Source organism: Myotis nattereri (assembly GCF_964212035.1).
Source record: "Myotis nattereri genome assembly, chromosome: 7".
Taxonomy (NCBI): domain Eukaryota; kingdom Metazoa; phylum Chordata; class Mammalia; order Chiroptera; family Vespertilionidae; genus Myotis; species Myotis nattereri.
This window is the reverse complement of record NC_138082.1, coordinates 79,323,153-79,347,494: the sequence shown is the minus strand read 5'-3', so window position 1 is coordinate 79,347,494 and position 24,342 is coordinate 79,323,153. Positions and strand designations below refer to the sequence as shown.

At 44.8% G+C, this 24,342-nt stretch overlaps 1 protein-coding gene across 1 annotated transcript in view; it reads right to left on the bottom strand.

Moving 5' to 3' along the window:
• NCKAP5 (NCK associated protein 5) overlaps positions 1-24,342 on the bottom strand; it is an 870,011-nt gene that overhangs the window by 304,642 nt on the left and 541,027 nt on the right. The window contains exon 7 of the mRNA XM_081095330.1: positions 19,909-19,996. Coding sequence (XP_080951456.1) covers positions 19,909-19,996 — 88 coding nt within the window. The remainder of the gene's footprint in view (positions 1-19,908; positions 19,997-24,342) is intronic.

Here is a 24,342-nt window from a genome sequence, read left to right as displayed (position 1 = left end):
ATGTCACGCTCTTTCCACAAGCTCAGTCACTTCTTTCAACTTTCCCAAACACCTACCGAGCTACCGAGCTGCCCTTAGTGTGGGGTTCTATCAAGGATCTGTGATCTTCATTCAGCCGCGAACAGTGCTGCTGACAGCATCTCTCCCAGGGCTCCTAGGCCACCTCCAGGGAGTGGGTGATCTTATCAGAGATGTCACGTCTGGCCTCAGATGACTATCAGCAGAATAGGTTTTCCCAGCACTACCACCTCATAGTTAATGATGATTCAATTAGTTAAACACACACACACACACACACACACACACACACACACACACACACACCATATTACAAGCTGAATGGAAATGCAGAGGCCGGCGTCTGGCTGACAGTGAGCCCCGGTGGCGTCAGCTTCTGTGATTTATTTACTCATTTGTTTTCTGGTGCCGGGGAGGGTACACAGAATATATTGTCACTTTAGATAGCACTTCGAAAAATGCCATAAAAACATTCCGAGGGATCACTAGCAGCTTTTGTTCAGCACTAGCATACTAAATTTTAAAGGGGGAAAATAGCGTCAGATAAATCACAGGATTTTAAAAGAACATCCCAATTTGTTCACAGTTTAAGATTACTACTGTCAGGCAAACATATAAAACTCTTCTTTTTCATCCCTGGATTTGACTTACAAAGTGAACTGAGCACACAGTAAAATCCCCAAGATTAAATGTGTATGATGGATAAGACAACAAAGTGTTTTCTTTATGTCTCTAATATGAAGTCACGACCATTCGCATATCAATTCACATCTACTCCCTATTATTCTTCACTCAAAACACTCCTCGGCGTTGCAGCCTATCGTCCATATTGAACATCTCTGTAAAGTTACATTAATAAATTTTCAGATGATGCTTTTATTGCCTGTTCCATCTATCAGCAACATTTATTTCCTTACCAAAAGTTCAATTCTAAAGGCACTTTATACAAAGGGAAATTCCACTGTGGAATAGAATGGTGTGGAAAAGTGAGCTGTAATTTTCCACCAAGGCATGCTCTAGGTGCCTGGACATTTAAGATTAGCAATAGAAATGATGTCCTTGTAGTCCATGGATGTCTGTCTACATGTAACATGAGAGAAATAAAAACAGTAAGAAAGTCCTGTAGATGAAAAATTTCAGTGGTTAGTGGTCACACTTAAACACATAAAGTCATCTATAATAATAAAAGGGTAATATGCTAATTAGACCAGATGTCATTCCAGACGTCATTCCGGATGAAGCTGGGGCTTAAGCGAAGCTGCCTGGGTCCCGGGTGCCTGCCAGTGGCCAGAGGGAAGCCCAGGTCCTGGGTGCCAGAGGGAAGCCGGTGCCAGCAGCCAGGAAAAGGAAGGCCTACTCTTTCCTGCACTGGGCCTCTAGTTAAAAATTACTCATAAATTAATGTCAAAATTTGCTTTCAAATTCTCTCTCTCTTTCTCTTTCCTTCTCCCTTCTCCCCTGTCCCATTTTCTGAAAGAATTCATTGGTCAGGGAAGCCATAGAGCCTCCAGAGGGAAGGCTCATAGACAGAGGTTGGCCATCCCAAATGAACCAATAATTCAGTCATTGACAAGTTAGTGGTAGGTGGGTGGGTATATTTAGTGTTACCTTTTAAAAAATATCGTATTGGTTGATTTGAGAGAGAGAGAGAGGAAGAGAGAAAGAGAGGGAGGGAGGGAGGGAGGGAGGGAGGGAGGGAGGGAGGGAGAGAGAGACATCATTTTGTTGCTTCACTTATTCATGCATTCATTGGTTGATTCTTAATTGTGCCTGACCAGGGATTGAACCTGCAATTTTGGCCTATTGGAACAACACTTCAACAAACTGAGCTACCTGGACTCATATCTTTTTATACACCCACAATCAGCCTATGTCTGAGATTCCTGGACAAATTTTAATTTAAAGTAAATTGAAGCTATTAAAATTTTCTATTTCCCCATCTTCATAAGTATACATTGTCAGATGACCAATGTTTGTAATTTTTTTTCAGAAAATATGGTCAGTACTATTATACAGTCAGATGTCAGATACTATACTATAGACTACTATCAATAGTGTGTGTGTGTGTGAATACACACAATTGTTGGCAAGAAAATATTTATATTTATGTATATTCTGAGTTTGTTAAACTGAATTGAATTGGCAGAAAATTGCCTCTGGTAAGAAATAGTTATTTAAAGGTCACAATACAAATGTAATAATAATAATAATAATTAGTTCATATGAAGAAGCCTTCTAGTCATGCTGAATTCAGTAAACAGACATTGTATGCAGTTCCTTAGGTCTCAGTTCCAACATAAGACCCTCAGGGGCAAGAGTCATGCTTCTATGTCATATCTTCTCACCACACCCTGCACAAGCAGAAGGTGCTCAGAAAATGTCCAGTGTTATGGAATATGGTGATGCTGAGTGAGAGATGATATTGTCTTCCTTTCCCTCCAATGACACGGTAAGTAAGCTTAATGCTGAACTACGTATTTTTAAGCCCTTTCAACAGAAAACCACTTTTAAGCAAGTATTTCAGTATCAGAAACATAATGCTATGGATTATTAGGATGTTTGCATGGAAGATAAATGCAGCATTAAACTGACTTCCACTCCTAGAGCATGAGATTTTGCATGCTTCTCCTTTAACCGCCATCACACCACATGCATCTCTCACAGGGACGCATGACCTTTGAAGCCATAAAGTTTCTCTCCTAAAATGCCCTGGAGAGTTCTGGAGACTGGCAGACCCACTCCTAATCAAGGTGTTCCATTCCTCCCACCGCCCACCTCTGGGGTTACCTAAAAGCAGAGCTCTAATGAGGTACATTCCTTATACTTTGGAAAGTCAGAGATGGATTATCTCGTTAATTCTCTTGGGGCACCTGTCAGAACAGAGGAAAGCTTCACCTATGTGCAACTAAACGGAACTTGGAGATAAGGCAAGAATGTGACCTTTTTCCTAGTACAATTTACATAATACCTGCTCTCTCTAGTCAGACAAAATTCAGTGCACAGAGCAGGGCTCAATTGTTTGAGAATTTTACTGAAGACATTTCACCAGCAATACTGTCCTGGTGTGCTTTTTGACATTAAAACTATTATTTTTATCCTTATCCTCTGAAAGCAGCGGGAAGCTATCATTTGAGGTGATTCTTTGTCACCGAGTGGGGTGTACATTATGACAAGCCACTCATAGCCACAGTGGGAGCAGAGAAGCAAGGAGCGCTTGGTAGACACCTGCAACCCTACCAGTGGTTCATTGGGCAAGAGAGGGAAGGCAATTCAGATAAATCAGAAATAAGCATGGTTCTAATGATAATCAGAGAGGTCAGGATATACTAATATATTAGACTAGAGGCCCGTTGCATGAAGAAATTCTTGCAATAGGCCTTCCCTTCCCCTAGATGACGGCACCGGTTTTCCTCTGGCACCCGGGACCCAGGCCTTCGCTCCAGCCCAGAGACTTTCATCTTCATGGCTCCGGCCTGGAGCCTTCCGTCTTCGCTGGGCTCTGCCGCTTCGTGCCTACATATGCAAATTAACCACCATCTTTGTTGGGTGAATTTGCATACTCTCCTGATTGGCTGGTGAGCATAGCAGAGGGAGGGTCAATTTACATGTTTGTCTATTATTAGGTAAGATATACTATATACACAGGATATACTATATATATTAGAGGCCCAGTGCACAAAATTCATGCACTCAGGGAGGGGAGGGGTCCCTCAACCCAGCCTGCACCCTCTCACAGTCCAGGAACCCTCAGGGGGAGTCGGCCTAAGCTGGCAGTCAGACATCCTTAGCACTGCCTTGGAGGCCAGAGAGGCTCCCACAACTGCCGCTGCGCTAGCCAGCCATGAGCCCAGCTCAGGGCTTCTGGCTAAGCAGCACTCCCTGTGTGGGGAGCCTACTGGCCACCAGGGGGCACCTCCTGCATTGAGTGTCTTCCCCCTGGTGGTCAGTGGATGTCATAGCGACCAGTCGTTCCGCTGTTCGGGCGATTTGCATATTAGCCTTTTATTATATAGGAGGGAGATTATATATATACTAGAGGCCTGTTGCATGAAAAGATTCGTGCAATAGGCCTTCCCTTCCCCTGGCTGCCGGCACCGGTTTTCCTCCAGCACCTGGGACCCAGGCGTTCGCTCCAGCCGGAGCCACGTTCAGTCTTTGTTGCTCTGGCCGGAGCTGCCTTCAAGCCCTCGCTGCTCCAGCCAGAGCCGCCTTCAAGCCTTCGCTGCCCCAGCCAGAGCCGCCTTCAAGCCTTCGCTGCCCCAGCCAGAGCCGCCTTCAAGCCTTCGCTGCTCCGGCCAGAGCCGCCTTCAGTCATCACTCCGCAGCTTCGCACCTACATGTGCAAATTAACCACCAACTTTCTTGGTGGTTAATTTGCATATCTCGCTGATTATCCAATGGGAGGCATAGCGAAGGTACAGTCAATTACCATGTTTTTCTATTATTAGAAAGGATATATATACATACTGAGTGGCCAGATTATTATGACCACCTGATGTTTGTAGGCAAATTAGCTATAATTTCGCGCTGAAGTTGCTAGAGGATCAGACCATTTTAAATAGGGAAGGAAGATGTTTACCATGACAGTAGAAGTGATTTTTTTCTGAAGATATGGGTAAACAATGCGATTTAACAGCCTTTGAATGTGGCATATATCCTATCTAATAAAAGAGAAACATGGTAATTGGCATACGACCGCTACCCTTCCCATTGGCTAATCAGCGAGATATGCAAATTAACTGCCAGCCAAGATGGCAGCCAGCAGCCAGGCAGCTTGAAACTAACATGAGGCTTGCTTGCTTCAGTGACGGAGGAAACCAATGTTCCCTGCCTGCTTTGCCGGCCTCTGAGCCTGCAGTTTAAGAAACATTGTAACAAATATAGAAGCTAAACAAAACCCCAGAAACCTGCTTTCAGTGAGGCCGGGATCTCAGAGCTGGAGTTATACAGTGTTTCGATTATAGAACCAAAACAAACCAGATACCATCTTTCAGCAGCAGAAGCCTCAGAGCTGGAGCCAGGCTAAAGCTGGCCCAGAATAAAAAAAAAGAAAAAGAAAAAAAGGAGCAGTTGGGAGCTTCAGTTGGCCTGAAAACAGCCCTCAGCCCCTCACCGACTGGCCAGGCACCCCAGTGGGGACCCCCACCCTGAAGGGTGTGTGACCAGCTGCAAACAGCCATCATCCCCTCACCCAGGCTGGGCAGGCACCCCAGTGGGGACCCCCATCCTGATCCAGGACACCCTTCAGGGCAAACCAGCCAGCCCCCACCCATGCACCAGGCCTCTATCCTATATAGTAAAAGGGTAATATGCCTCCCAACACAAGGATCAGCGGAGCCGAGAGGCCTCCCGGCACCGGGATCAGCGTGACAGGGGGCAGCGCCCCAACCCCCTGATCGCCCTGCAGCTCTGTGTGTGACAGGGTGCGGCGCCCCAACCCCCTGATCCGCCCTGCCCTGAGTGTGACAGGGGGCGGTGCCCCAACTCCCCTATCGGCCCTACTCTGTGAGTGACGGGGGGAGCTCCTCAACCCCCTGATGGGCCCTGCTCTGTGCATGACAGGGCAAGGAGCCCCAAATCCCTTGATGGGCCCTGCTCTGTTCGTGACAGGGGGTGGTGCCGCAACCTCCCCATCGACCCTGCCTTGAGTGTGACAGGGGGCGGTGCCCCAACCCCCCAATCAGCCCTACCCTGAGTGTGACTGAGGGTGGCATCACAACCTCCTGATCCTCCCTGCTCTGTGCATGACAGGGGAAGGCGTCCCAGCTCCCCAATCGGCCCTGCTCTGATCCTGACCAGGGGCTGCACCTAGGGATTGGGCCTGCCCTCTGCCACCTGGGAGCAGGCCTAAGCCAGCAGGTCGTTATCTCCCGAGGGGTCCCAGACTTCGAGAGGGCGCAGGCTGGGCTGAGGGACCCCCCTTCCCGCCCGAGTGCACAAATTTTTGTGCACCGGGCCTCTAGTATATATATATGTGTATATATATATATAGTCAGTATACGCATCAAAAACTTGAGTAACCATTTCTTCATGCAAAATCTCCATGCATTTAAAGAATAATGAACTGGGCCAGCTGTGATACCTAAGACAATAGTCTCTCCTAGAGTTCTTCCAACTTACTCCAACCAACGGTCATCCAGATTCCTCCAATAGCTATCTTAGTGCTAAGCAACTCTGCAGCCACAGGAAGAGGGGAAACATAAAACCAGCCACTGAACTGTTTTCTCCTTTCAGGTCTGCCACTCATGGTCAGTGCAGCCTTGGCAAAGCCCCTGGGTTTCCTCACCTGCAAAATGAGGTGGCTGATATTGGAGGTCACTTTTCTCCTTCTGAGCATCTAGGACTTGCTCATCTCTACATAGCAACTGACATTCATGTGTCACTATAAATCTTTACTCAGAAAACCACAGGAAACAGGGGCTGACCGCCTTACACCCAGCAACATGACAACGATCAGCTGGTAACATGGCCTATGCTCTTGGCCACCCTAATAAACTGTGAGATTGTCTGACCCTTCCAAGTAGCCCTTAAGTCCAAGATAAAAGATGATCACTTTATAGACTTCCTGTCACTAAACAATAGCCCTGCAGCACTCTGACCCTGGCTCCTGTTACGCAGTGAGCATCTTGCTCAGTTTTCAGGGGGACTGAGCTCAGCTACCTTTGCCCTGGACTACCCCAGACCTGGGTGGAGAGTCTTTCACTGGGCGCTGTGTCTGGCTCTCCCACCCAGTCCTGGGGTAGTTACCGGCAAAGTCAGCTGAGCTCAGTCCCCCTGAAAACTGTGCAGGCTGCTCACTGCGTAACAGTAGTCATGGTCAGGTCGGGAGTTCACCCGGAGAACCAGCTGTGACGCATGGCTACCCACGTCCTCTCTGCCTCGTCCACATTGTCTGCCCAGGGCCTGGTTTTCATAATGCAAGGACAAAGGCTTAGTTTGGTAACTTTCTAAAACTTGCTAATTGTTCTAATATTTAAAAAGGAAATTAGGCCTCAACTGTAGTTAACAGGCAACGCTAACTAGGGTAAACTGAGAATCATGTCTTGTTTTCTTTGTGCCCATGGTTCCCTCTTATTTTTGCAACTGAAATTGTTTCACTGGCAGCCACGCCTTCCCACCAGCAGGGCTGTCCTCAGCACTGCCGTTTCCTCAGGCATCTCCACTGTTCTCTGCCCACCCTGCCCTGGGTCTCTGAACCGGGCCCCTCTGCTCCAGCATTTTCCTGCATGACTCACTGACCTTCCCACGTCCACATGTTCCCCCATAAAAGCCTCCTCAGCAATGCTTTCACTACTAACCCCTGGACTAAAAATGGCTGGGAGAGTGAGTTCCCCAGGCCCTGAGGGTAAAGCAAATCCACAAACATTTCACAGCTTGTGAGAGACTCATTCAGGAAACTTAAAGCTTTTCAGTTTCCCATAACCCTCTGATTTCTCCCACCTGAGTACCCATAATCCTTTGCTGTACCTCAGTGGAATACCCCTACTCCTTGGTGGTCTGTCATCAGAGAATCCATAAAACCAAAGGACCTTTCCATTTAGGTGAATTTTACTGTTTTTCAAGGACTAACTCCCACTGAAGTTCAGTGTGTCTTCTAAACAAGGTACAAGGCTGGCTACTCTGGGGGAAATGCTGGTGGTAGGTCAATGAATCCAAGACCCTGACTGTAGGGAGCTTTAAGAGGCTGAGCAAGAAAAATAGGAAGGTCACTCTAAAACCCTGTAGTGCAGTGGATCTCAAACAAGGCTGCACATTAAACTTGGCCTGTGGAGATTTTTTTAAATCCTCATAACCAGGCCGCACCCCAGACCATGAAATCAGAATCCTGGGTGGAACCAGGGCATCACTTATCATCTCCAGATGATCCCAAGGCATGGCCAGATTGGAGAACCACTGGTGTAGAATGTAATAATGCGTGCTCCCCCTGCCAGACTGTGGGACTTGGAATCAAAAGGCCAAGTCCACTGTGACCTGACAATGCACGATGCTCATAAAGTCAGCTGCTGCTGGGAAACAGCTTCTCCACCTGCAAAGCGAAGCTGCCCTTCCTGCCCTTCCTATCAGGAAAGGTTAATGTAGGGACCAAATGAGATGATGTGAAAGTGTAAACCATAAAACACATATTAATTTTTCTTGCGGCAATTTTCACTACCAATTCTCCAATGGTGATATGCAATGCTCAGGAGAAAAAAAAGGAAATAAATAGCCAAAGAGAAGAAAACTACAATAATAGAAGGATTAGAAAAAATTAATTATAATGACTCTAGAGACATGCAGCCTAATTTGTATCTTAAGGATATATTTACAAGTCACGTAGTAAATGAAACAGAAAAGAATGCTTGCAGTGGGATTCTTTTCAGATCATCACTTATAATTACAGTAGCGGCTTCCTAATTCAGACTAAGCTATAGGCTTGGCTTTAATGGGGAGAAATGAATTTACCATGCTAATTTATTAACTTAGTGTAGAAGCCAACTTTATTGGAGGGGGTGGAATGGCAAACCTACCAAACAGAATACATTTGGAAAAAAATATACTTTGGTATATTTACAAAACAATGGATCATCATGAATGACCATCAATCTTTGCTTGTTCATTTAAACAGACGAGGGCAGAAAATAAGCCATTATAGGACCCCAATTCAATGGGCTTGCAAAGGGCCTCTGCAATGTCACTCTGACATATGGTGCATCCACAGAAGGCGTGCAGATCATGGCATGAGCTAGCATATCGAGCCTTCAGTAGTTACTATGCTGGTCCCAGCCTGGGTCTGGGTCCTGGGAGTGTGAGGGCAGGAGAAGGAGGAGCACTGGGCACACCATAGGAATGATGTCTGTAATCTGCCCATCATATTAGCTGGCTTTCTCTTCACTTCTCTATCCGAATGCTACTTCTTGACACCTCTTCCCTGGTACCCTTGTTCAAGGTGAGTCTCACCCAACTTATTTAATCAGCACAGAGGATTATAATCCTGAATAACGTGAGGAAAATTATTTTCTTGACTTCTTCCCCTCCACATCCCACACCCTAAATTCCAGTTTTCAGAGACAAGTTTGTGGCTCATACTAACATGTAAATGACCATCCCTTAAAGAATAGGTTTTTGGAAACTGTGACTTCTAAGTGAAACGATGACAGATAATAAAACCAACTTTACCATAGGCAAATTGGTATAAATAAGAGTTAAGTTCCTATAGCATATTTCTGGTCACAAAAACATCAATAAACTTCTAAACGAATACCTAAAACACTTCTAATATTAAACATTGAGATAGACATGAGCTCTATATACATTTAAGCAACGTTAATAAAAACAGTAAGAGAATTATTGTCCAACCCAGTTATTCTAGCTCAAGGTCGCAGGTGGCAGAGCCTCTCTAGGCAGATCAGGCACAAGGAGGGACTCACTCTGGACAGGACACCCTTCCATCCCAGGGCCACTCATACACCCACACTAAGACGGGGACGTCTCCTCAGGTGCACAGTCTGAGGGTGTGGGAGGAAACGGAGTCCCCAGGGAAAACCCAGGCAGATGTGGGAGAACATGGGGACTCCACACAGAGGCCACAGCTGGGAATTGATTAAAAAAAAAAAAAAAAGCGCTTAACAAAATGTTCTTCAAGGACTGTTGTGTTTATTTTCCCTGTTCTTTATTTCTTACGTGGAGTGCTGCATTTAATAGGTGGAATTTTAAAGAAATATATCTAAATGAGAAAATACTGGCAGACAGGATCTGGGGATGCCAAGATTGTGCAGTGGGAGAAGATACCACCCGAAAGGCAGTCCTGTCTGGGAGCTGACCCTGGGGTCAGCACTCCTGATATGTCTACGTTTCTCTCATAGTTTAGTCATTTTCTCCAATTCTGAGACAGTTATATTTTTAGCAGTTTCCATGGTGCTAGCTGCTAGGGTGGGCTAGAGTGGGGCAGGGTAAGAGGAAGCATTTGTGTGAAGAGGAAATAGTTGAGTAGATAGATAGGACTAAATGTTTCATAACAATACGTACTAGCTGCTGTTCACTGTTTACCATGCGCTGTGCACGTTATACACCGCCTCTATGTTATGAAATCAGGTCTGCCGAAGCCCTTGGAAGACAGCGGCCTGTCCAGTTAGCCTTATTACACCCTCCGTGGAGAAGAGAGAAGGGAGACTCAAACTGACTCATGTGCCCAAGCTGACAAAAGGAACTGAGAGAGAAAACTGGGATCTACTTCCAGGTCTGTCTGACCCTGAACTTTTTACTTTCCCCTTCACACTTTCTCCACCCACCATCCGGCATGTGTGGTCTCTCCACGGTGAGTCATGGCATTCTTTTTAATGGTTTGCAATGTTCCCTTCCTCAGGTTGCTTCTTCCCATCACTAACCTACATGACCGCTTACACAGGAGAAAAGAAAATACAGAAACTGCTTACATTTGTATATGAATGTGTGCCTGATAGACCACCATGGGGTGGAGGGAATAAAATGTGTTCAATGAACTTCACTATCTTCGACCTTCGAGAACCAGAGGAGTTTACAGAGCCCAGTGCGTGGAGGTAAATCCTCCACCTTGGTCACTGGCACAGCTGGACAGCCTTAGATGACCTGAGATTAGATAATTGCCCTTCTAGCAACAGCGAAAGTACTTGTGAGATGGAAAAGTCATTGAATTTCCATCGAAGTCCATTCGCCTACACTCTGTGAGCTAACCCTCTTTAAGAATCTTCTCCTGCACTTTCCCCACAGATCTGAGCTGGCTAGAGAAGCTCTTCAGGGGCATGGTGTTGACTGACCCTCTGTCCTAATGACATATTACACTTCCTGGGGGACATTTTTAAACATGCCAGGGCACAGTCTTGGCTCCAGGGATTCTGGGAAGTGTTCTGGGTTGGCGCCCAGGTAGGTTAAGGACCTGAGCAGAGTCTGAGCCCTTGTCTACATTTTTTCCTAGAGAAGATCCCTTCTTGCAGGTGGCCACTTTCCCAAGTCCGAATCTGCTGTCCAGGACTCAGAGACCAGCTCTAAGCCTGCAAAAGCCTGGTTCTGTCTCCTCAGGTAGGCCTGTCAGGCCAGTGAACACCTGAAGCCTGCCATGGCTTAAGTGCAGACAGCAGACAACAGGCCGGACCATTTTTCTCAAACCCACACCTGGTGACTCCTCTTCATCGTCACTGTGCAGACAAAATCAATAAGGATGATCTAGCTGAAAGGTTACTGTATAGGAGAGATCTCAGGGAAGCTGTTCATTTTCCCCCAAGGACTATTTTATCTCCATTTCATAAAGCACTGATAAGCCAAGTCCTAAAAGGAAGAAAATCATAGTTTTCTAGCCTGAGGTCAGTTAAGAAAATAGGATCAAAGTTCAAGGACTGATATCATCCTGATTTTGCTCTGTTCAAATGTATTTATTTCCTACAAGGAAGAAATAGCTGATATGCCCGGTTAATGATCTGAATTGCCCTAAGTATTTGCCCAAGCCACGCACTTACTAACAAGCAACCTGGGTTGGAGCCTATCCACAGAACTTCCTGACCGGAGACACTATCTGAATATCCCAAAGAGGGTCTGGCCCACTGTGAGCGGAGCCGAGGAGTGTGGTTCGTGTTCATGGGCAAACCCTGGCTCACCTGTCTGAAGAGGTGCTTTTCCAGGGCACCATTTTATCCAGAGGTTACATTGGTTTTAACAAGGAGATTCTTTTCTGCTTTTACTTGGTAAGAGTTCAGTTCAGGGTCAAAGCATCTAACAAGAGAAGTATTCATGTCTGAGCAGAGAATTTAGACAGAAATTGAGAAAGAGAAAAGAGAGTCAGAATCCATTAAACCAAGGGTTCTAAATTCCAGGTAAGTAAGTAAGTAAGTAAGTAAGTAAGTAAACTCTTACTGATAGGATTTAAAACATCTCCATTCCTTCTTGACCTTGAAATTAGAGGTGAGTGTTCCCCTTGTCCAGGTGTGCTAACAAGCGGGTGCTCCCACAGGAGGCTGTTTTGGAAACTTCTGGAATTCTAAAAAACTCTTTTTGTAGGTTGTATAATCATTAATTCATCTTACAGAATGATTTCAAAGGGGAGAGAAATCTTTTAGGTAGGACGATGTTTTTGGTGGTATTGAATCTCATCAGGCACTTACTTTGAGAAAGCCTGCCTTCTTTACCTAACAGTGATTCTCAACATTCCTAATGCCTCGACCCTTTAATACAGTTCCTGATGTTGTGGTGACCCCCAACCATAAAATTATTTTTGTTGCTTCTTCATAACTGTAATTTTGGTACTGTTATGAATCATAATGTAAATATCTGATATGCAGGATGTATTTTCAGGGGTCGCGACCCAACAGGTTGAGAACTGCTGAGTCCTAAATGTATTTGAATAGAGGATGTTGCTTTAAACAAAACCAAAAGAACAACACAAAGAGGAAGGAAGAAAATTGCTTCCTCAAGGAACACTTTCGCCCTTTAAAACTTAATACACAATAAAAACACTCCCTTTATCACCATTACCCCCCTCAGTAGCTATTCAAAGTTCACAGCAATTCAAAGAAAAGGCCAAATCTCTTTTTTGGGGGGAGGGGGGCGGGGGGATGGTGACACCACTTTATTCAGCTGGGTCAGCGAGGTAAAAGGCCAACTTTCTTAAAGCGGAACCAAAGGCCCTTGAGACTTCCTGAGATCACAGGCCACAGACATAAATAAAAGCACTCAATAAACTTGCATATCCTCGTGTGTATTATAATTTTATAAATCCCTGTGCAAAGACTTAGCTACCCTCTCAGCAGACAGTAGAATCTGAGATCATTTTTCCAGCTGTGTGCATTCATTGGTGGTCCTGACTGCTGATCCACGTATTTGCCTTTGCTTGCCTTATTTTGTTTAGTTATAAAAAGAAAACGGAAGCACTTTTCTGAGTAACTTGGGTAAGTTACAGTCTAGTTCTCTGCAGACTTCTAAAGAGTTTGCTCCTCTTGGCTAACTAACCACAAGGTCGCTTACTGAGCCATGGACTGTGTGTGTAAGAATCAGCCAGACACTGCAGAGATGCATATGCAGGTCTGCCCTGGACTGAGCACTGGGCTGTGAACGTCAGCTCCATTTGCTCCTCTGCACAATGAGGGGACACTGCTGGTTAATGAATAGGTTCGAAAGTACTCGCTAGCTGCCAATACAGGGGATGAAGATGACTCATCAGACTTGGAAATGACAAAACTAAACAGATTACTCTAAGTCAGGAGCTTCCAGGAGGTCCCCGGAGAGTGGGATGTGTCAGGGTTCCCCCAGGTGGTTCTGGTACAAACCAGAAACCTCGCAGCTCCTGAAGGCCTCAATCCCGGAACTTCAGTCTGCCTTGCGTTTACATGTGTTCATGAAAAAAAAAAAAAATGCTATGTTAGAAGTTGGGGAAACTGACACTTTAAATATTTTAGAGATATTTTCCTATGTAAGGGAATTTTCCCAGGTATCTTTTGTAATTGATTGTTTAATATAACTTCTCAACCCTAACTTCTCTTTCTAGTGCACTTAAAACTTTTAGTTTGCTTATGGTGTTTAAGTCATTGCTGGGGAAGAAGGTGGTGGAGCTTACAGTCAAATGTGACCTGACCCTGGTAAGAATTAGCATTTGTGAAGGAAGCAGCATCTCCGCCAGGCAGGCCTTGGGCTCCAGGGAAGGTCCCGGGCTATGTCATCCACTTGTGTGTACATCAAAGGAACTGGACAAATATTTGATGATTGACAAATTTTAAGATAACTAGAAAGGTTCCCTTTCCACAAGTATCAACTGCTTAATCACATCTGAGACTACTTTTGAGGAATTATTTCAGGAAAAAGTCATTCTGCTTTTCAATTAGATCACTTCAAATGAAAATAACTTGGGTTAAATATTACATTCCTTTAAATGCAGGCCAAGGTGTGAATAACAGCATAGACCATCATTAAAAATAATGGAGCTGGGCTCAGGGAGCACACAGCTCAGGGCTCTCCACCCAGGGGGGATAAAATAAGAGGCGGAGAGGCTAACTTGGACACCACTGCAGATTGCTGAGCACTCACCTACCTCTCTGTTCTCTCCTGGGACAGTGACTCACTGCAGCTCCTGATAAAGTGAGCTCGGTTTTTATGGCAAATTATCAAGCCAGCTAAAAGGGTGCAAAGGAGCTCAGGTGGAAATGGGTCTCTTTGGGCAAGCAATTTAACCTCTCTGTGCTTCAATAGCCTCTTCTGTAAAATGAGGAACATACTAACACTAGTTCCAAGGGCTCTTGTCATAAGACAAGTGCTCACACTGGTAAAGTGACTAGCACATAGCTGTACCTGGAGGTGCTCAGCGATGCTGGCTCCTGGTGGACACAGTCCTCCAGGCAGACACACTCTGTTTCACAGTCATGTAGCAAGGCCTCATGGGATTGCAAAGAAGCATCGAAATCCCAGAGTTCTATGAGCAAGAAGAAACCTTAGAAATCGTGTTTCTCTTCGGAGGGTTGCCCTTCATCTAACACATTGTTTAGTCCATGCACAGAAAATAAGCCTTATTTACAGACTGAGAGACTGCCCATCAAACTGAACTTCATCGTCTTTTGAGCCATGTGGCCGTCTGTCCGCATTCTGGGGCACGTGACTCTGCTGCAGCTGGGCTGGGGCTGCTGCCTGCAGGCCTTACGGTGGCTCTGCAGTTTGTCGCAGTTTCCACCACTCCCTACTGTCCTTTGGCATTCAACCCGGCATGGGATGCTACTTCATAAGCAAGAATTTTGTATTTCATTAAAAACAAAACAAACAAAAACAAGTACAAAAAAAAAATACCTCTCTCTGTACCTGTTTTCTTATCGACAGTAGAAAAATAGAAGGCAAACCCCGAGAGACCACTTGATTTTTCTCAGACCTGGCCCACTTTTTTTTGGCAATTGAGGGAGAGAGAGATAGAAACATCAATGATGAGAGAGAATCATGGATCGGCTGCCTCCTGTACACCTCACACTGGGGATCGAGCCCACAACTGGGCATGTGCCCTTGACCAGAATCAAACCCGGGGCCCTTCAGTCTGCAGGCCCACGCTCCATCCACTGAGCCAAACCAGCTAGGGCTACCTGACCCACTTTTATTTGGCACCTGTGGGCATTTGTGTTTGTGATCCCTAATCTAGTCCAAAACCTAACCTTTTACAAATACGAAAACCGAGGGACCCAGGGAGTGTAGGTGACCCTCTGAGGTCCCGTGAGTGGCAGAAGCTGTTAGTGTTTCCACTTGCCCATTTACTTCTTCCTTTCTAAGTGAACTAGCCAATGTGGGTTCACTCCATGTTCCACAGAGAAGAACAGAGACAAGAGGAAGTATATCCGCTATAGCAGAGCAGCACAGAGGGTAGCTACGGACACAAGAGGACTATAGGGGGCAACCCATTGTCAGTGTTAGGATTCGTGGTAACTCAGCCAGGCCGCCTGTGTTTAAACATTGCCACAGAGGAAGCTGGGGGAATGATGCCCTCTCCCACCAGTCACTCCATTTCATGTGTGTTTAACTGGCCCCTTTCACGTCTTAAATAATTATGTTTTTTTTTCTAACCTGTTTCCTAACTCACTTGACTAAATAAGATGGTGACCTGTGTGACAAGAATATATAAGACACCACCTACAGAGAATAACCTGGAGGGAAAAAAAAGCAGAAGGAAACTTCATGATGTTTAAAGTGATTCAGACTCCTCTACAGACAATCTTTTGACGTGTTTTATTTCTCTTGATGAAATGAGACTGTCGTTGGTGCTAGGTATGGATGGATTATTAAAAAATAAGTGTGAGCCGAAACCGGTTTGGCTCAGTGGATAGAGCGTCGGCCTGCGGACTGAAGGGTCCCGGGTTCGATTCGGGTCAGGGGCATGTGCCTGGGTTGCAGGCATATCCCCAGTGGGAGATGTGCAGGAGGCAGCTGATCGATGTTTCTCTCTCATCGATGTTTCTAGCTCTCTATCTCTCTCCCTTCCTCTCTGTATAAAATCAATAAAATATATTTTTTTAAAAAAATAAGTGTGAGGCAGATGGCAGGGTCTCAAGGGACAATAGTGCAGTGGGTTTGGTGGATCATCCCTCCTGCTCCCAGAATCCTGTGCAAGCTGTTATTCTGACTCCCGTCACATGGTTGCACGTATTTGATTACTTGCCTTTCCTCCCCACTGCCCAGCATCCTATCAACTGAGCCCTCCACGAAAGGCCTGTCAGGCAGGCAGTGGTACGCCAGCACTTAGCTTGCTATCTGCTAGGTACCTCCAGCCTGCTAGAGGGATGTGTCACTTAGTGCATGAACAGAATAATGCCCCGCCCCCAGAGGTCCACCTCCCAATCCCCGAGACCTGTGAATGCTGCCTTATAGGGCAAAAGAGACTTTGCGAATGAGATTAAATTGGAGATCTTGACATATGGAGAATTTCCTGGATTATCTGGTTGGGTCTAATGCCGTGGTCGGCAAACTGTGGCTCGCGAGCCACATGTGGCTCTTTGGTCCCTTGAATGTGGCTCTTCCTAAGCCTTAGGAGTACCCTAATTAAGTTAATAACAATGTACCTACCTCTATAGTTTAAGTTTAAAAAATTTGGCTCTCAAAAGAAAATTCAATCGTTGTACTGTTGATATTTGGCTCTGTTGACTAATGAGTTTGCCGACCACTGGCCTAATGTAATCATAGGGTCTTCTAGAAGGAAGGGAGAGGGTCAAACTCAGAAAAAAAGAGATAGACAATAGAACCAGAGCTTGGAGTCCTGCACTTTGAAGATGGGGGGAAGTAGCACAGGCCCAGGGATGCTGGAATCTGTAAAAGGCAAGGAATGGTCTTCCCTGAGGCTGCCAGCACTGAGACTCCAGTCTTCTGACCTCAGGAATTTAAGAGAATATAAATGCGTGCAGTTTTAACTTACTAAGTTTGCTGCAGCATCAACAGGAAACTACTACCCTTATGTAAAAAAGCAAGTGAACAGTTGTCATTTGAATGAATAAATGAGTAAATACATGAATAAATGAATAAATGAATGTAGAGTGCTCTAGATAGAAAGTGGAAAGTCTTACGTTTAGGTCCCAAGTTGGGTAGTAGTCAGAGGGCTGCTTGGGCCCCACCATTTAATCTCTCTCTCTATATATAACTTCCACAGTGGAAAATGAAACCAACTCCCACTTTCCCATGGGCCTAAGCCTTGCATGGGCCTCTGGCTCCCGACAGAGAAATCTTGCTGTTGGAAAGTCTGAGTCAGTTGTGCTCATAACACCCCACACTATGAAGCAATAAATCTCCCAGCTCGCATTCGAACCACAGAATTTAACTTCAGGGAGGCGTCACTGGTGTCAGCAGGCCCGGCTCGTACAGACCTATTGCGCCGCTATTAGCCACACGTAGGAGACCCGGGTTAGGGAGATGCCAGGGACCTTGGCCTCAGTGCCGCCCAGCAGCATTTCTCTCCCCCTTCTCATTGCCCGAATCCCCAGAGTACAGGCTGTACCCAGTGCATACTCTGAGCTCAGTAAATCTGTTGAATGTGAAAATGACCCTATGGGCCATGGAACCCATGACTGTCTCCTATTTTCCACATAAGGAGCCTGAGGCCAGCGACCGCAATGACTGAAAAATCCGTCCATGTCTTATCAATTCTGGTGATTTACCGCCTCCCCCCTAGAGGGAGGCACTGAGTCCCCAAACCTAATGGACTGGGTCATAGACAGGAAATAGTTTTAAAACACATTTTTTAAAGTGTCTCTGTTTTCTAAGTAGCTTCCAGCTTTATAAATTAAATTCTAACGATGGTGTTAAATGTGTAGTAAGCAGTGGAGAGATAAGAGAAGCAAGATCTAGAGAAAGAAGGAACCTGGACGAGCAGCAAGGAGGCGTTTGGGAAAAGCACAGTGGGATGTGAATTCTTGGTTCTAACTTGGGCCTGGCATGCCCGGTGGGAGGTGAAAGGGGGGGCAGAACTGTGGTGCAGATTCATGTGGCTCTTTTAGGCTGCACTGAACCCCTTACTGCAGAATCAACCCTCCCCCCGCCCTCTTTTATTTATACCTCAATTTTCTACCAAAGCAGCGTAATACCTCAGAAAGACTCAGGGCTGGGAGGACTGAAATCCTTACCCTAACTTTAGGTGACCGCACATCAGGAAAAGTGGACCGTGCATTCCTATGAAAAGACACCCCTCACAAAGGGTACTCCTGCAAGAAGTGGATTTTACTGATTTATTAATTGTCTGCATAGCACTCACTTTAATCTCCTCTGAGGCAGCTTAAATCAACTCCTTGCACGGTGTTCACTGGAGATGGAGAGCAGCTGTCCATCATCCTAAAGGAGTCCTACACATGTCTCCAGAGTCAACTATTGAGGACAAAGATTTTTTAAAACCAACTCTGCCTGGAATTCTTAGCTTTGTATGCTACTGTGGCTTTTATGATCAGAGTCCTCCCAATCTTTCTCATGACAAGTTAGGTTGCAGAGCCCCAAACCCATGAGTTCAGGGAAGCCAGTGTAAGGTTATCTTTACCTGCTGGGCTCCTATACTTACCTCCCAAACCCACTTCCTTAGCCAGCAGACACAAGCACAGCCATGGGAATTACCTCAAATTTCAGCCCACTTCCTTGCCTGCCTTAGCTTCTTTAGCTCTCTATACACAGTTGTGCAATGGATATTAGGTCTCTATTTGTCATTTCAAGTGATTTTTCAACAGAAGTCTTCTATCCTATGTAATAAAAGGCTAATATGTAAATCGACTGAAAGGCGGAACAACCGGTCGCTATGACGTGCACTTACCACCAGGGGGAACATGCTCAATGCAGGAGCTGCCCTCTGGTGCTGGTGGTCAGTGCGCTCCCACAAGGGGAGCGCCATTGAGCCAGAAGCCGGGCTCACAGCTGGTAAGTGCAGTGGTGGTGGTGGGAGCCTCTCCCGCCTCCGCGGCAGTGCTAAGGATGTCCAACTGCTGCGGGGAGTGGGCTAAGCCATCAGCTGGACATCTCCCAAGGGCTCCCGGACTGCAAGAGGGTGCAGGCTGGGCTGAGGGACACCCCCTACCACCACCCGAGTGCACGAATTTCATGCACCGGGTCTCTAGTTTATCTATAAACAGTACCTGTGCTCTTTCTGCTGTTATTTCTCTACCCCCCTGCAAGAGTCTTCCTACCTGTGTGGCCAACTAGGTTATTCTCAGGCCAAGTGTCCTGCCCTCCAGCCTGGCCACCTTGCTGGTGTTAAAGAGCCAGGGGCTGAGGGCCTCTGGATGATGACAACCTGTTACTGCATTGGCCTCCTACTCTCTGTGGACCCCCTACACACTGACGGGGACAAGGCCACACCCATGTGCCCAGCATGCGAGCATGGCCTCATCCAGCTCTCCCGTGCACCCTCAGTCTCACAGTCAACATTTCCTCTCCCCAGACCATTACTCAATGACCTTGAGCTTCTCATTCTCCATGTGCCTGCCATGCAAATGCACACGACTGCACCTCAGCTAGGCTCTCCCACTGTCCCCAGTGTCCTTCCTATTGTTCTCTATTCCAGGCCCACTGTAAGTGGCATAGCTCTCTGGGAAGTATTTCTTATCTCCAAGACAGGGTGAGTTACCCCTTCCCTGTGTTCCCAGACAGTGTGGGATCTACCTCTCTCATAGCCCTGGTCACAGTGTACTTCGATATTTTTATAGCTCTCTCAGTTTCACGGCAAACTAACTTTTTACATCTTCCTCCAACCAAATCTACAATCTGTTTCACAGTAGGAATTCAAAAAAAAGAATGAGTTAAATAAATGTGCACATGATTCCTCAAACAGAGGTAACCATATGGATCCCAGCACCAGGGTCTGGCCCATACTTATTTTTATCTCTCTGAATTAGGGAGGACAGAGCTAGAGAAAATGAGAAAATCAGTACCCATTCGAGAGTAAGAACCGTGGTGTACCTGATAGACCATTATATTAACAGTGTCTTCTTTTTTCTGCTCTGGAGGTCCTTGACTCTGCAATAGATTTCGTACTGTTTCTTCCATCCTGAGAAACAAAAAGATACAGAAATTCTTTAAAGGTTTCCTATTAGCTCGAGTCTATTCCCCTTTAGTAAAAGTCAGTCTTCAGTGCATATTTCCCAAGCTGAAACCTGAAAAATCTCCCTTTTCTTCTCTTGCCTTCACCCCCTCTATCAAGAATCTGCCATGAAGTCCTTCAAAGTCACTCTTCAGAAGGTCTCTGGGTTCTTTCTCTTCACCATTCAGGGCCCTGTCTCTGGCCTCCTGGGTCTGTGCGCAAACAAACATCCCCCAATACCCTTTCACTTTCAATCACCCCCTTTTAACTTGACACAATGTTACCACATTCATCTTCCTGAAATACCACTTTGATTTTTTAAAGTCAATTTTCAAAGTTGACAAATATTACATAAATGCACTTTCCATGATGGTCTTTCTGTGTCAGCACACAGAGACCTACTATATTCTTCTCATCTCCTTCCTAGTATTATTTATTATTTAACCATTCCCGACAGAATTTAAATTACTGCAAAATTTTTACTATTTTGAACAATATCTTTATACATACATCTTAGTACACATGAGTGAGTTTTTCAATAGTTATATTATGACATATATTTTATGTTATAACCTATTTTGTTTTAAATATCCATCTCCAATGCTCACTCCTACCCCTGCATCGCCCAAAAGTAAAGAGTGAAACAAACACACCTATTTCCATTTCTAGACGTTGTGTCATGCTTGAAATGCCCATACTCTTTTGTCTTCTCAAATCCCATCCATCTTTCAAATTCTATCCCCAGTTTCACCTCCTAAGAGACTGTGCCACTGGTCCCCCGGGTCTTTGAATTCTGGTAGCCCTACACTTTAAATCAGCATGCTACCACTTAACGCCCCACTTTAAACGTTCAAATATTTCACATTGGCTTGTCTTGTCTTTTGAAGTAAATTAAAATATTTGGTATAGAACCATGTCATAGTTTCTTATGTGTCTCCCGGAATTATGCATAATGTAGTATTCAGTACACATTGTTACATGAATCCTGTATTAATTTACTGAGGTCTGGTGCACGAATTCATGCACCAGTGGGGTCCCTCAGCCTGGCCTGCGGGATCAGGCCGAACCAGCTCTCCAACATCCCCTGAGGGGTCCCGGATTGTGAGAGGGTGCAGGCCAGGCCAAGGGACCCACTGGTGCATGATTGGGACTGGGGGGGGGGGGGGCGGCGGATGTGGGAGGTTGGCCAAACGAGCAGGGACTGCGGGAGGGCTCCAGGGCGTGTCCGGCCATCTCGCTCAGTCTGGATCAGCCAGACCCCAGAAGCAAGCTCACCTACTGGTCGGAGTGTCTTCCCCCTGGTGGTCAGTGCATATCATAGCAAGCCATTGAGCAGTCTTAGCATATCATTAGCATATTATGCTTTGACTGGTTGAATGGCCAACAGGCTGACTGAACACTTAGCATATTAGGCTTTAATAAAAGCATAATATAGGATTTTGAAAATATTAAGTAGTTACTCTTTGTCAGGCATTCAGTATGTGTACTCAAACTGTGTTTAAATGAACTTGTCCTCGTGGCCCATCCATGAGGATCTGGGGACAGAACTCTGGGGACAGAACACCTGAACTATACATGAACCTGTGCTCTCCTGTCCAGAACTTGAGTTGGCTGTCTCTTCCAGTCTCATCCTGAAGCTGTGGCTTGGTGACTCAGAATGATACTTGCTTAAGACAGAGAGCAGGCTGACCCAGCTTCTCTCTCTTGAGCAGGGCTTCCAGGATTGCAAATTAAGGGCTCTAGGAGGCCCACGAATTCCCTGGCGTGGTACGGCCTTTACAGTAACAAGGCAATGTAGTTCAAAATGACAAACTTTCTAATAGGTCATATAACTACTGAGCAGCAGAGTGAGGACAGTGCAGGTGAACTGGCCCAGTCCAAGCCTGGATAATAACTGGGAAGTTCTCCCCTCACAGAGTAGCACCAGGACCAGGTGGGATTTCAATAAGACAAGGACACTGATCGTGAGCGCCCAGGGAACGACGTGTGACCACACATTTACACAAACCATCTCTCCACGCGTCCGCCTTGGAAAGCAAAATCTGTTTCCTACATTTTCACAAATCTTATGTTATTAATAATAGTAACACAAAGTTAAATAGTACTTTTAACTTGTCAAAGAACTAATCATTCTTCATTATAATGTGCTTTAAAAATATCATTATATCTATGCAGTAGATGAGAAAGCTAAGGCAACAGAAAGGTTAAATGGCTTACTCTCAGGATCGTGGTTAGTTAAGAGGGGAGTTGGGGTTAAACCATTTTTTCTGACTGTAAAAAGAGCAGCATCCTTCCAGGAGGCCTTGTTTACATGAAGGGGAATCATTTTATTTACTTTTATTTATTAATTTTAGACAAAGAGAGGGAGAGAGGGAGAGAATAACATCAATTTGTTGTTCTGCTCATTCAGCATTCATTGGTTGATTCTTGTAGTCCCCCTGACTGGGGATCAAACCCACAACTTTGGCATATCAGGGCAACCCTGTAACCAACTGAGTTACCCACTTGGCCAGGGCCTGCAGGAAAATGATGTTAAATAAAAAAGTCTTAACTCCTGATCAGGAGTTATCTTGGCGAACACTTATTGGATGCTGAAGGCAACAATATTGCTTCTGACCTGAGGAGAACTTAATATTGGGTGGAAGAGAAAAATGAAGTTTATGTGGGAAAAAAAATAAGTGGGAAATGTCACAAGCTCTGAAATAAAACCTGATCAGAGCCCATTTCTAATACTCCATGTCATTGTATATGAACAGAAACAATCTCTTGAATGGCAGTAGATTTCCCTGGGTGTATGCTAATGCTATCATAAAGAAGAAAAGGAATGATAGCAGTGATGACTCGCCCGGTATCGCTCAGTTCCTGTACCACATACCACGGACTGACCTCTGGTTTTCTCAGTATTAGTCTGCCTCCTCCCCACCTTAGCACAGAGGCTAGTGTTCCTTCTTGTTTCAATCTTTATCTCATTCATTTATTGACATTTGGCACAAAGGTGGCCCAACAGGTAAAACTCAGTTAAGATGAAAATCTTGCCTTTTTAAAAAATAAGTTAAAATACAATTTTGTGACCATGCATATCTTGCTGAATTCTCTCTTCTGTACAATTAAATGTTCTATGCACAAATGGCTGGATCAAAAAGGGAAAAAAACAACAACACATCTATTCACCTTTCCTCACTATTTCTTGGCTTTGCATTTTAAAAAAAAGGAAAATGTGGAGGTGAACAGAAAGTTGTTGAAATAGAATCTCAAGCAGCCTAGACTCACAGTATGACTGTGATTAATTAAATTAATTACAATTAAAGCCAATTACATTTCTAAGCCTCAGCTTGGCACAGACTGCAGGGACTGATCCCAATACTTGGAAGCAAATTAAGTTGTCTCATCTTTTCATAACCTCTATGAACCTGGTCACAGAGAAAATATTTTGAGCCTGATGAGACGATACCATTATTTATTCCCTGCTGACACATTCTTTCTTTCTTTTTTTAAATTCTCATTTAGTAAAGTCCTCTATTTATTTTCCAGAAAATCAAAGATTGAAACATCATCCATTGTCATCTGAATGCCAATGACATTTTACTTTGTTTTGTTATTTTGATAGCTGAGGTTTATGGTTTGCATCACCAGTCTGCACACAGAATAATTCTACCATCTGCTCCCCAAATGTGACTAAAAATCAGCCTATCAATTTCTTGGTCAGGAGTGCAGAGGGGTTTTTTTTATTCGTTTAAGTTGTTGATTGGTGCAATTTATTGTTAAACACTAACCTTAAATAATGTCTTCCAGTTGTTGTTTTTTGTTGTTATTTTCCAATTTAAGTCTAAATCCTTCCTTCCCCGAAATACTGGACAAGTAGTTGTTATAACTAAAAATGTATAGGCCAAAATTATACTTAGTGACATGTCATTTCTAATTCATACTAATAAGCTATTTTTAAAGTTAATACCTACACAAGTCAGAAAAAATAAACCAAATTCATATGTCAACAGTATATCTCAGGAAACACAGATATATATGTAACTATATTATTTTATTAAAAATAGATTCATATTTTACGGTACATTTTAATTAGTAAATTCTTATTATAGTTTTCATTTGGGGGAAGCAAAAAGAACCTCAAACATAGTTTTTGCTTAAAAAGGGCACTAACTTAAAGTTAGGAAAATTGGACATTAAATAAGAATGCATTAAAAAAAATTCAAAGCCACACAAGAGCAGGATCAGTGAGGCTCTACACCAAAATTCTCTCCCGGGGACCACCTCTGTCAAGTTCATCCTTGCAAAGCACAGGTTCTGGGGTCCTTGTC